At 35.9% G+C, this 14906-nt stretch overlaps 1 protein-coding gene across 1 annotated transcript in view; it reads right to left on the reverse strand.

The window, feature by feature from the left end:
* Positions 1-14906, reverse strand: part of DNAH11 (dynein axonemal heavy chain 11) — a 355283-nt gene that overhangs the window by 240903 nt on the left and 99474 nt on the right. Inside the window, exons 29-30 of the mRNA XM_063667481.1 lie at positions 8038-8187; positions 4993-5226 (exon numbers count right to left, since the gene is read on the reverse strand). Coding sequence (XP_063523551.1) covers positions 4993-5226; positions 8038-8187 — 384 coding nt within the window. The remainder of the gene's footprint in view (positions 1-4992; positions 5227-8037; positions 8188-14906) is intronic.

The raw sequence follows: 14906 nt of genomic DNA on the forward strand, positions 1-14906 counted from the left end.
CTGTTGGTGGGAATGTAAGTTAGTGCAGCCATTATGAAAAATAGCATAAACTTTCCTCAAAAAATTAAAAATAGAATTACCATATGATCCAGCAATCTGACTAATGGAGATATATACCAGAGAACTGAAATCAATATATTGAAGAGACACCTGTATCTCTTCAGCATTATTCAGCATTATGCAGAATCACTAATCTATGGAATCAACCTAGATCTCCATCAATGGATGAATAAAGAAAATATGGCAAATATACACAATGAAATATTATTCTGTCTTTAAAAAAAAAAAGGAAATCCTGTCATTTATGACAATCAGGAGGACATTATGTGAATTGAAATAAGCCAGGCATAGAAAAACAAATACTGTATGATCTCACTTGTATGTGGAATATAAAAATGTCAAACTCCATAAATAAACATTTTTCAAAAGCAGTTATACGAAAACCAAAGGACATCTGAAAAAATGCTCAACATCACTAATCATCAGGGAAATGCAAATTAAAACCACAGTGAGATACTATAACAGTCAGAATGGCTATTAAAAAGACCAACAACAACACAGATGTTGGTGAAGATGCAGAAAAAAAAAGAACTCTAATACACTCTTAGTGAGAATATAAATTAGTACAACCCTGTGGAAAACAGTATGGAGATTTCTCAAACAACTAATAATAGAACCACCATTTGACCCAGCAATCCCATTACCAAGTATCTACTGAAAGGAAAATAAGTCATTGCATCAAAAAGATATCTCTACCCCTATGTTTACTGCAACACTATTAACAATAGCAAACTTATGGAATCAACCTAAGTGGCCACTGATGGATAAATGGAAAAAGAAAATGTGACATATATATACAATGGACTACTACTCCACCATAAAAAAGAATAAAATCATGTCTTTTGTAGCAACATGGAGGGAACTAGAGCTCATTATCTTCAGTGAAACAAGTGAGACATGGACAAATGTCACATGTTCTCACTTAAAAGTGGGAGTTAAACAATGTGTACACATGGATATTGAGTGTGGAATGATAGACAATGGAGACTGGGAATCATTAGGGGGTGGTAAGGGGTGGATGATGATAAATTAATGGACACACTATACATTGTTCAGATGAAAGATACCCTAAAAAGCCCTGAATTCACCATTACGAATTCAATGCAGGTGGCAAGATTGCACTTGTACTTCATACATTTATACAAATAAAATTTTAAATGAAAAAGTCCAATTTACATAAACAGCAAAATAGTAGTTACCAGAGGCTGAGGGGTAGAAGGTTTGGGGAGCTATTGGTCAAAGGACACAAAATTTCAGTTGGGAGGAGTAAGTTCAAGAGGTCTATTGTACATCATGGTGACCTCAGTTAGTAACAAAATAAAATATTTTTGAAAAGTGGTAAGAAAGTACCTTTTAAACATTCTTACCACAAAAAAAAAGTGAGATAATGCATATGTTAAATACCCTGATTTAGCCATTCCATGATACATACAGATATCAAAACATCGTGTGTACCCATAAATATACACAGTGTTTACCTTTCAATTAAAATTTAAAATTTTAAATAATGAAATATTTAGGGGTAAAGATTATGGTATCTGCAACTTCCTTTGAAATGATTCATAGATACAAAATGAATTGATGGATGGTTATAGGGTTTTATAAATGACATGTTATAAAGAAAATAAAACAAGATATTAATTGTAGAATCTAAGTGGTAGGCATACATATTGCAAAATTCTTTCAGCTTTTCTGTATGTTTGAACATTTTTCTTATAAATTACTGAGGAAAATGTATTAAATAAGTTGTGTACCACATTGCACACCATCATCATTATTGTCGTAGCATTAACAACAGCAGCAATAGCCAGCCCTTATATAGCGCATAAACTAAAACACTACTTAAAAATAGTATTTGGCCAGGCGCAGTGGCTCATGTCTATAATCCCAGCACTTTGGGAGGTCGAGGCAGGTGGATCATCTGAAGTCAGGAGTTCGAGACCAGCCTGGCCAACACGGTGAAACCCTGTCTCTACTAAAAACACAAAAATTAGCTGGGCATAATAGTGGGTGCCTGTAATTCCAGCTACTCAGGAGGCTGTGGCAGGAGAATTGCTTGACCTGGAAGGTAGAGGTTGCAGTGAGCCGAGATTGTGCCATTGCACTCCAGACTGGATGACAGGAGCGAAACTCCATCTCAAAAAAAAAATAGTATTTTCCATATATTAACTAAGTAATCCTTCTAATGATCCTATGATGCAAGTACTGTCATTGTCCGTTTTTTGCAGATGATAAAACTAAGGCATAGAGTAGCTAAATAGCTTGTCCATAGTCACATAGCTAATAAATAGTAGAAGCTGAGATTTGAGTCTACTTAATCTGGCCCTGGATTCCTCTTTCTTCTTAATCATATGCTACAAGGAAAAAAGTTTTATCAGAACCACAAAAAGAAAGAAATCTTAAAATTATCCCAAAACAAGACAGATAGCTTATAATGGAAAAATAATTTGAATGACATAAGATTTTACAATAACAATAATAAAAGCCATAAGATAAATGGAAAAATATTTTTCAGGTATTAAAAACATTATCACCTTAGAATTCTATACCCAGCTAAATTATCAAAAAGGAAGTCAAAGACAAGGGACAAGAAATTTTCCTGTAACAATTCACCACTGCACAAACTGCTAAAATATATTCTATAGAAAGAAGGGAATTTAATTCACAAATAAGGAAGCAGGTGAAAAATAATAAAAAATGAGCAAAGTCATTGGTAAATATGTTGGTAAATCTAATTAAGATCTGAAATAATAATACCACTCCCACCATAATTAATGGATAATTTTTAAAAAATAAGGTTTAAATGACTACATGTAAGATGGGGAGCAGAGAACAGAATAAATGATCCTAAGATTCTTGAGGAGAGACGTTAAGATCTATTAACGATTAACTAGAATGTAAGTGCCTGAGTGGAGGAACATCACTGCTAGAACCACAGAACCTAGAGCAGTGCCTGATAAGAAGTTAAACAACCAGAGTAAACCTAAACAAACGAGAAGAAAGAAAATAAATTCTGGTATATCCACATAAAGAAATAATATTCAGTCACTTTTAGTGTGGATCTGATGTATATTTATGACAAGAAAAAATGTAGATAATATATTGAGTGAAAATATAAAGTAATCAAATAAATGTATGGAATGTAAAAGAATTTTTTTAAATGTATATCTGTAGACAGATACATAGCTACATAAATAATTACACTTATATATAAATAGCTACAGATTTATATGTTTATACCTATAAATAGGCATGTCTATACATTCATAAAGACAGATAAAGATAGTAAATAGAGAAAAAACTTTTGATGTTTGCATGCCAAAATGTTAATAATTTTTCTCTTGAAAATGAATTTATGAGTGTTGTTTAAATGTTATGTCCCTTCTTTTCATTTTCTGTGACTATATTTTCTTTATCATCTTTAACAGCAAAAAATAACAAAGAAATAAAAAAAGCTGATATAAATAATAAATATCCATAAAACATCATTTAACCTTGTAAGCAATAAAACAGTCTAGAAACAAAAAAAGACAAGTTGGAGATAAGAGTTAGAAAAAAAAAAACAGAGTAAAATAAGTAGGAATATGCTTGTAGAAAGATTTAAGTTTGTGTAGTGATTGAGGATAGCTGAAATTTAAAAGAGGATATTATTTTAACCAAGTATTTTTAAATGTCCTTACTTAAATGCATAATGAAAATGGTCATAATAAAAGCATAAATATCAATAAATTAACTAACCAGAGGCTATTTTATAAGAAAGTCATAGCAGAATTGCATTTAATTAATTATCTCAGTTATTTATGTCCATGAAAAAAAATTTAACTACTCAGCTTCAGCATCCAAGTGGTAGTTACTAGAATTGCAAAGATGGCACCGTAGGAAGAAACCAGCCACTTCTTTAAATTGAATCCTGTAACTTCAAGCCTATTAAATAGAAAAAATTACCTTATCTTCCTAAGAGTGTAAAATCAAGAATTTTTTTTTTCTCCAAAAGTAAGTGGTACCAAAACTTCTTTAGTAATATAAGTTGGGTGGTCGCTATGCAAGATTGAAAGAGCAAAATTAAAAGGAATAATCCACACTTGAATCTTCAAATGTGTTAATAATACAAGGATCACTCACTATCCAAATCTATTTGATTCTTAAGTTATCGAAGTAAAAGTACTGCTAAAGCAGAAAAGGGGTGATGAGGAGCATTGGGAAGCATTCTAACTCAGTACCAGGAAGAGGGTACAATCCTACCAGGTTCACTTATAAACTGTGCAACATTGGGAAAGCCACTTCATATTTATGGATTCAGATTTTATCCACTGAAAACCAGAAGAGTAGACAAACTAATACTTAAACTCTTTTTCAAGCCTAATATACTCTGATTCTATAAGACCAAAGAACAGTTCAGATCTCTGAACCGTTATACAGCTCACAGCACATATTAAGATGAAAGACTTAAGGAAAGGTCACAGGATAACTGGGATCAATAAAATAGAATTCAAAATAGATTATTTTTCAAAGTTCTCATCTGTAATTTATAATTAACAGAAAACCAAAGCCCATGAAAATATTTGCTCTTGCTGAGCCACCCTCCACCATTTTGAGTAATGCAAATCATGCACATATTTTCTAATAAATACATGATCTGCCTAGTTGGAGAGTCTTACACAGAAGAAAATAAGCATGTACAGTATCTAGTATGAGTGCTTTCCTAGAGCCTTAGAAGACAATAGACATGATGTACTTTTTAAAAACCCATACAGAAATGTAGAAGGATACCACAAAGGTAAAAAATGATTTAACAACTGATTGCTAAAATCTTCCCAGCATACTATTTTGCACACAGAAGACACTCGGTAAATGAATGACTAAAAGAATGAATGAAGCAAGCTTACGTCTTGAAGTTCCTTTATGTCTCAAAATCACAAATCTATAAAATACCTGTTTTTTATGGAAATCCTTCAGGGCTGTTTCGTAGCCTTCTTCCAGTCTACTGAAGGCTATTCCTACATCTGTGGTCCACCATATTTGTGAGCTGGTTAGTCCAACTTGAGCCGGGAAATCAAAAATCCACAGTTCCCTAGGTTTTTCCTCATAGGCCACTATGGCTTCTGTGATAGAATGACGCACCGTTTCTTGCATAGTCTGTTCAAGCTGCAGAAGCCATGTTTCCACCTTTGGAAGCAAGTTGAAATGTTATAACTTAGGCTTAACTACGGAAGGATAATTTCATCCTCCTACTGGCTCTAAGGCCATGCAGAGGGTAATGCCCCAGGTGGATTCATTTTAAACCCAGGTAGAAAACTTCAAGAGGCATAACTCAAAGGGGAAAGTGAACAACTGATTGGTGAAATCAGGCAGGAACCTGCCTTCTCCCAGGAATAATGCTCATCTGACTTTACCCACCAGCTGGCTAAAAACTTTCCACAGCCTAAACAGAAAAGGGGTTCTTCATTATTCATTTCTCAGCTTTGAAGGCAAGGAGGTTCTAGACCAAGATTCCCCTCTGGTAACACATAGTGTTTTCAGAAGCCAAACATAACAGACACCTATAGAGGTATGAGTCATATTCTAGAGCTTTAATAATAAAAATTCAGTTAAATTTTTTTCTATTAATTTTTAAATCTACTGAAAATTCTTCTCTAAAATCTTCATAGTGCACAGTTTTAAGATAAAATGTTTTCAGCAAGTACCTTAATTATATTCCCTTCTGGCTCTAATCTTCACACTTGTCAGAAATTAGACCACGGGAGAATATTAGAGATAGGACAACTGCTGACTTGTAAAAATTAATCTTTTTTTTTTTTTAAATTGAAGCTTAGTTTGCTCCCACAAATACAACTTAGCCCAGTTTCCATCCTGTTCAAATGTATTTTGTTATATTAATCCAGGCATTTATTTCCTTGGGATATCATATAATTAAAATGATACATATATTATTTGCAAATAATTGACCATAGCAATAAAAAGTGACTATAATAAATAAATACCAAGAATCACATGAGATTCTGAAGATGATACAACTGATTTCTTCCTCCACCCCTGTGAAGAGAGCAGGAGCATTCCTAGAGCCTCTGGAGAATTGGGACAGAGTGATATGTGGTTAATGAGCTGACAACCTCCTCTCTTGAAAGAAACAGCAAACACTGCCCTGGCAATGGCCTCGGTATCTCTTCTTAAGGGTCTTCCCTCTGGCTTCACAACTGTGCTCTGTTAACAGGCATGAGTTCAGATTAATCGAATTAGATCAGGTTGTTCTGATCTAACCAATGGGGTCTGGTATCTCTGCCTTAATAACTACGGGTAACTCTTAATGTCACCAAGCAACAAGTTCCCTCATTAATTTAGTCATTATTGTATGTCTCCTGGATACCCTGGGATCCATATCCTCCACATGGCCACCTGTTCTCAAGAACTTTGCAGTCCATTTGGGAAGACGAAACACACATATATGTCAATCTGTCAGCTCACGTACAGATGATTGTGCCAACAATGGCAACCTAACTCAGTATGGTTTGAGAACTAAGCTCTGATGAGGTGCTTGCTGGATCCTTCCCTTTTTGGTACTTCTCAACCAACCCCCTATAACAATAATTGCTACCTCTATTATTATGTGCATATCCATTTTCTCAATGGGCCTAAGACCTCCTCGAAGACAAGGGCCAATTCTGAACTCCCAAAAGCCTGACCTAGCATCTGATGCATAGTAGGTATTCGACACTTGCTGAAGAATATACTAATGGACTAAACTAGGGGGGAGCCAATGAAAAGAGTGCAGAAATACAAAAAAGCACCAAATTAAAAGCATCTTTTTATAAAACGAAGGCAATTAGGGGGTGAATTTGTATATGTTTACAAGTCTCTAGCATAAGTTGCTTATACAGAATAAATTAGAGCACTGTAAAAACTTTCAATATCAAGGGTTCCTGCTAGTGACAACCACATCCATCAATTGGACTATCCCCCTCCAGGCATCATGCCAGTCGGTGAGCAGTTTGCTGGGAGGGAGCAGACAGCAACACACTTTTGTCAAGAGAGTTTATGGCAACTTTTCCTAATCATTATAATATCATCCTAAAAAGCCCAAGAGATCAAAAAATATATTTTAATCAAAGTATTCCACCATCTGCTTCTCCTTCATTTGGCAGGATTTTTCTGGTACAATATTAAAAAGCAACAGAAAGGAGTAAAGAAAACCCTTGTAAAATAAGGTTGCCACTCACATTTCTGCAAATACTTTCAGGAACACCTGCCCCAACCCAAATGGTTCTCCACTAGACACTATTCCATCAGTTACTCTGTGGATTAACCCAAGCTACGCAAGCTTCATCATAAAAAGATGCAATTCCCCTAAATAATCTGAACACACCAGAAATGCTTTCATAAATCATAATGAGCCATTCTTGTGGATAACTGTTAAGAATATTTTTGAGGTATTTGGCTGTGAGAGGAGAGAATATGCTAACTTAACTCTGTGCACATGGTAATTAGAGTACAGGACATCAGCTTGCTAGACTCAATCAACTTTATTTACGAGGAGCCATTTATAACATTCACAATGGACTACTGAAACACAAAGCCTCTTTAAAACAAGCTTTATTGCAAGGTGCTGCTTCACTGTAACTCTTCTCTGTTCTCTGAGCAGTGGTGAAAACAGAATAAGCTTTGTAGGAGACTCAGTCACTAAGTTGCATTTGCTACTAATTCTGGGGTCACTCATTCAATCTATGACAGTTGCTTCTGTCTAGCTCAATTCCTAGCGTCTCTGAGACCCTGCTGGGTGCCAAAGTCACATGAGTAGAAACTGGAACGCATGGCAGAAGAGCCCTCTGTCACAGTTGATACAGATAAAAAGGAACCTCCGAGCAAAAAACTAAGCAGAGCCTGATTTGACCTGGGTTGAATTTTTTTCTTGTTTAACTCAACCTTCTAAGAGTATGCTGAAAATACTCCCCTAGCATAGAAAACCTCATAATCAAATCTTACATGGCCCACACATTCACACTCGGCTTGGAATGGGACATACTCCTTTTCTTTGCTGTACATTCCAACTGCCCTGTGTGCAGAAACATCCTGATTGTCTTCAAACTGCAGATCTGCAATGCTGTCGAAAAGTTTGGCAAGGTGATGTGTTACCTAAAATGAGAATATTAGGAAAGATAAGAGCATTTCTTGCTGTAGGTATATTCTGATAATCTAGAGATGATGCCATATGAAGTCATGAAACTTTATGGAGTTAGAGTTGTCTCAAAATGTTTTCCCTCAAGATAAAAGTCACTTCTAAAATGTCAGAGCTTGAAAGGATCTTGGTGGAGAAGTGGCCAGTCACTCTGGCCAAATCATCACATGTTGGCTGATGAAAGCTTACCATGAAAAGTGACCTATTTTCTACTTGATGACTGGAGGCTTACTGACTTCTCTATCTGTACCATATTCCTGTAGACAGGCATCCTGCTGGGGCTTCTGTAGTCAAGTTTTAAAAATTCAAATTCACAGCATTAGTGTACACTATGAAAAAGCTATTAAAACGTCTGAAATGAAAAATGTCAATTAGAAAGAATTTTACTTTTGGGGGAGGTTATCTGTTAACATGCACTTGCCTTGATACTTTGGTGAGCCCCACAGTATCCTTGGTACATAAGAAAGGTGAGTAGGATTTCTCCCTTTTCATTGATGAGGAAATTAAAACTAAAATATTAGGTAAATTCTCCAAGTTGACATAACTAAAAGTAAGTGGCAGTTAGACATTGAATCTATAATTCCAGGCCACATCTAAAAACATCAAGTTCTTCCGGTATCATAACCTCTTACATCCTAAGTTTTGCATTCTCCAATACAAAACCAGTAAATAGCAAGCACATTGAACTCTATGCAGGTTCCAGACAATTTGGGGGAAAAAAAAAACCAACAACAACAAAGATCAGATCAAAGACAAAACCTTAGCATTTATTTTGCAGAAGTCAGTTTGAAGAACAAAATCTAACTGGCCTCCAACCGCAACCCCAGAATGAACAACACTTATTCATCTTGTTATGTTAGCACGGACCAGAACAATCCTCCTCTGGGGAGCACTGCCCTATGTTTTTGTCATGGAGGAAAGGAGAGAATGACATGTGTTGTGTGGGTAAATTCACACCCAAGGAGAAAAAGAGAACAGACTTTATTAATCAGGGAAGTTACTCTATCATCTCTCTATGGGTAGACTGAGTAAAGGGCAAGGGTCAGCCCAGAGGAAGTATCAGAAATGGGAATACATGTTCCCTGGTTATTCATAGTGCACATAAAAGCTGCTAAGTGGAAAACAGTTTTGTGGTTCCTCAAAAACTTAAACATAGAATTAGCAATGATCCAGCAATTCTTCTCCCAGGTATATACCTACAGAGTTGAAAATAGGAACTCAAACAGGTATTTGTACATCTCTGTTCATCGAAGCATTATTCACAATAGCCAAAAGGTGGAAACAACCTAAACGTCCATCAAATGATGAATGGATAAACAAAATGTGGTATATCCATACAATGGAATATTGTTCAGTCGTTAAAAGGAATATTACTGATACATGCTACAACTTGGATGAATCTTGAAAATATAAGCTAAATGAAAGAAACCAGTCACAATATACCACACATCATATCTTGTATTATCCCATTATCCCATTTATATGAAATATCCACAAGAGATAAATCCATAGATACAGACAGCAGATTGGTGGCTGCTAGGGGCTGGAGGGAGGGGTATGAGAAGTTACTGCTTAATGGATAGGGGGTTTTACTTTCAGCTTGATGAAAATGTTTTGGACTTAGATAAAAGGTGGTTGCATGACACTGTGAATGTACAAAATGCTATTGAATTGCATACTTAAAACAGTTAATTTTATGTTAAATTTTACCTCAACAGAAAAAAATAAATATGAGCTGCTGATAACCAGAAGATAGGGTGAAGCAATACAAAACATTTCCAAGCATATAGGCTCCACTGCTGTAACAAACTTTTCTTGAAATGCAGTTTAACTGGACATGATAAGTATACCATAGCAGCTTCTAGAAACAATAGCAACCTGCCTAAATTTTCTGCATGCCAAGACCAACACCAATATTGGTAAGGAACTTCTTTAGGGTGATTTAATCTTTGAAGCTTTCAGCCTTTTCATTTTTGCTGTACATGCAGTTTTATTATCAAAGAAAATCACAGCAAGAAGTCCTCCGAGTTTAAAATAGATGAGTTTTTGAGACTCTCACTTACTTTAAACACAGATAGAGTGGTAGCTACCTGATCACAGCTTGGGTTCTATTCTCTTCCATCTCTGTACATTACCCAGAGGATATTAATATAGAGAAAGTCTCCACTAATCTCATAATTCACTCTTACAGCTGAAGTGGCCAGGAAGTACACAGATGTTGAATGGCTTCTACTGTGTAATGGGCCTAGATAATATTCAACTGAAAAGCCTTTGGATAAATGAGACTTCAGCCATCAGACACTCTCACACATTACTGCTTGGGTGAGAAAATAATTTCGAGAACTTCTAGCTCTGTAGTAACTCAATGACCAGGAAACACAAACCTTAGGCAGAGTTCTCCTATTTCTTATACATGGCATAGTTGAAGTTAGATGTTTTCATATTGTCTTCTATTTAAACTTTCTGAGGGAACAAGACTATTTTTTTAACAAGTGTGGCCCCTGTTGCCCTCAGATTTGTTCTATTTTTAATGAGATCTCTCCGTGTTTGTTAACCCAAAATTAAAATTCCTTCTTCCCAGTGAGCTGTTTGGAAAGGCCTTTCATTTTACAACTAAAAATAGATTAGGCTGGGTGCAGTGGCTCATACCTGTAATCCCAGCACTTTGGGAGGCCAAGGCGGGTGGATCACCTGAGGTCAGAAGTTCGAAACCAGCCTGACCAACATGGTGAAACCCTGTTCCCACTACAAATACAAAATTAGCTGGGCATGGTGGCGCATGCCTGTAATACCAGCTACTCGATAGGCTGAGGCAGGAGAATCACTTGAACCCGGGAGGCAGAGGTTACAGTGAGCCGAGAAGGCGCCACTGCACTCCAGCCTGGGCAACAACAGCAAAACTCCATCTCAAATAAATAAATAAATAATAAAAAATTAATACTTCGTAGGCTCCTCTTTTGATAGAGAAAGGATATGAGCACCTCAAATCATTTTTTAAAAAGAACCAATAACTCATCATGTATTTTAAGTAGGTTTCTAAAAGATTAGTGCAAAAACTGAATACAGGTAGTCCTGACTTTGCATAATAGTACAAAATCATAAAAATGACCACACCGGCTGAAATCACATTATGCAATCTAAATGATCAATGGGAGAAACTTATGATGGGACAATGACCTTTACAAATTTGTGTCAAAACATTAAAGCTTCTCACTGTTGGTTATAAACATACAGGGAGATCAAAAAAACCCATAAACTAGTATTTTGTCGACTGCATTTTAAAACACTAAACAGTTTTCTTTGCAGAAAACAAGTTATTTGAATAGCACTTGCCTCCTTCTCATCTTACTACTTAAGGTACAGAACGAGCATCTTTTCTCTGCCTTGACAAACTCATACTCCCTTTGAATTTATATCCGGCCATCAACATTTTACCTTTGAAGCATTCAGTGTCATGAAATTTCTTGTAAGTCTCTTTAATGTGAAGTCAGTTTTTGTTGTTTGGGAGGTTTGTTTTTAATATGTTCGTTTTTCCTGGCATCACTTCCTCTGGTACATCTTCATTCTTTTTGTCAAAACCACTGTTGTCATTTATGTTCCCAAGTTTATCTTCACTAAGTTCCCCTGGCTGCATATCACTCTCTCTGGTGGTGTCTGGTCGTCACTGTCCATCAGCTCTCTCTTCTGTGACTCCCATCTATGTTTGATTCCATTTTCGCTTCTAGCATTATCAATTTTCATTTCTGTGCTACACTTCCAACTTTGTTACTATTTCCTTCTGTCCATTAACTAATGAAAAATGTCATGCGGGTTCATCACAGAACTACAAGCTTAGCTGCCTGTGTGTGAAGTGAGTAAAAGCAGCACAGTGGCTGATCACTGACAGAATTAGAAAGATGTGACATGACTGTCACTGATCATGATGCACATCTGTTACTTAGGCAGTGATTTTTGTGGGCTGGAGAGTTAGTAATCAACTATGTGCTTTATGCAATCACTCAGAGTTAATTTACCATAGTAGCTGAAATTTGAACCATGTTGTCAGGGCACTGGCATTATTTAACCGAAGCTTAGTAACTGAAATTCATAAATATCAGAACTGTGCACAGGGAGAACCTCTTATGAAATAAAAGAACTTACATTTATCTAATTGTAAATAAACTGAAAATACTTAATCATTAGCTAATTTTATAATTTAAAACGCATGCAGTGATCAGTTGATCTACCTTCAGGACTTACAGCTACTGTTCACTTAGAAAACAAAGGGAAAAGTGGCACGCGCCTATAATCCCAGCTACACCAGAGGCTGAGGCAGAGAACTGCTTAAACCTGGAGGGGCAGAGGTTACAGTGAGCCGTGATCGCGCCACTGCACTCCAGCCTGGGTGACAGAGACTCTGTCTCAAAAAAAAAAAAAAAAAAAAAAAAAAGGGAAAAAAGACAAAATTACTACAGCTTACAATTATATTCTCAAACTGTACCGCTTGCTTTCTGCCTATATCTAAATTCGTATTTGCCCTATCTACCTAAAGATGCTGCTGCTGCTTATTAATGGGATAAAATATACAGAAAGCCTAGTGCCACTCCTGGCCTGGTGAGCACCTCAGGACTCATTCATATGTTTTCATTAATTAATTTATTCGTAATGACAATATTCACGATAACATTTTTAAGAATATAAATCATGACCAAAATACGGGCAGCCCTGGTCTTTTGTGGATGATATTCTCTAGAATGAGATAAAGTGAGTCCATGATTTTTACATGTGTAAAAACTTAAGTCAATGTGTCAAAATAGTAAATAGTTGCATGTGTTTTTTTAAAAAAATAACAGTTTTGGGCCAGGCGTGGTGGCTCACACCTATAATCCCAGCACTTTGGGAGGCAGAGGCAGGTGGATCACCTGAGGTCAGGAGTTTGAGACCAGCCTGGCCAATATGGTGAAACGCCAACTCTACTAAAAATACAAAAATTTGCTGGGTGTGGTGGCATGTGCCTGTAATCCCCGCTACTCTGGAGGCTGAGGCAGGAGAATCGCTTGAACCTGAGAGGCAGAGGTTGCAGTGAGCTGAGATTGCACCACTGCACTCCAGCCTGAGCGACAAGAATGAAACTCCATCTCCAAAGAAAAAAGAAAAATAAAATAATAAAATTAACAGTTTTGGTGATGGTACAGAGACATAGGCATACAATATGGTTAAGAGTCTAAATCTGAAAAAAAAAGGCCTTCTAGAAGCTAGTTAAATCGGTATGGCACATTCATAAAATGAAACCTCTTATAGCTACAAAACATCAAATTGTAGAGGAATATTACAGTTTTGATTAAGTATATATGTCATAACTCACAAACACAGACACATTTAAAAAACTATGATCGATCAAAAATAGCAATGAGTATATTAATCTCAACTTTTTAATGTATTTCTATATTTTTCAAACTTTCAATAATGAACATGCAATTACTTACATAATCCAGATTTGCTTTTACCAAAAATAAAATCACAGTATAATATTTTATAATTTGATTTTTCACTTATTACTATAACTTAAACATATCCATATATCATCAATGCATATAAGGTTTTGTGTTTCTTTCATAAAATGTTTACATGCATAAATGTATAATTTTATATAAATGTATTCACAACACAAATGCTGGGTTTTTTTAAAATAAACTTTTAGAAATTGGAATACATATGCAGAAAAATGGGAAAAAATTATGTGTATACAACTTAATAAATTTTAACAAAGTAAGCACAATTCTTGTGATTACCACAAGATTAAGGAATAGAATAGTGGCCGGGTATGGTGGCTCACGCCTGTAATCCCAGCATTTTGGGAGGCCAATGCAATGCAGGCAGATCACCTGAGGCCAGGAGTTCAAGACCAGCCTGGCCAACATGGCAAAACCCCATCTCTACTAAAAATACAAAAATTAGCCAGCCGCGGTGGTGCACACCTAAAATCCCAGCTACTCAGGTGGCTGAGGCATAAGAATTGCTTGAACCCAGGAGGTGGAGGTTACAGTGAGTCGAGATCGCACTATTGCACTCCAGCCTGGGTGACAGAGTGGGATTCCATGTCCAAAAAAAAAAAAAATAGGATCCCAGCACCCACAAGACTCCTCATGGTGCATGCCAGTTACTATTTCTCTAAAAAGGGACATTATCTTTACAGAAGTGAATTCACATAGTACGTACTCTTTTGCATCTGCCTCCTATGGTTCCTGATGACTTCTGAAATTGAGCAACCTTTCTTATGTTTACTAGCCATCAAATCTTTTTTTTGTGAACTGTCTGTGTAAGTATTCTGCCCACTTTTATATTAGATTATCTGCCTTTTTTTGTTGGCGTTCTTTATATATTCCATATATGAGTCTTTTGTTTATATTGCAAACATCTTTTCCCACTTTGCAGCTTGCATTGTTATTCTCTTAACAGTATCTTTTGATAAGCTAAAGTTTTAAAATTTTAACATAGTCAAATTTATCCAATTTTTTGTTTATAGTTAGGACTTCTGTGTCCAATTTAAGAAAATTTTGCTTAGCGCAAGATTATGAAGATATCCTTCCTCACATGTTGTATATCGTTTGTTTCACCTTTCACATTAAATCTACATCCATCTGGAATTGATTTTTAGATACGGTAGATATCTAATTTTTAGATATCTGATTTCGAT

This window comes from Pongo pygmaeus, chromosome 6, assembly GCF_028885625.2.
Source record: "Pongo pygmaeus isolate AG05252 chromosome 6, NHGRI_mPonPyg2-v2.0_pri, whole genome shotgun sequence".
NCBI lineage: Eukaryota > Metazoa > Chordata > Mammalia > Primates > Hominidae > Pongo > Pongo pygmaeus.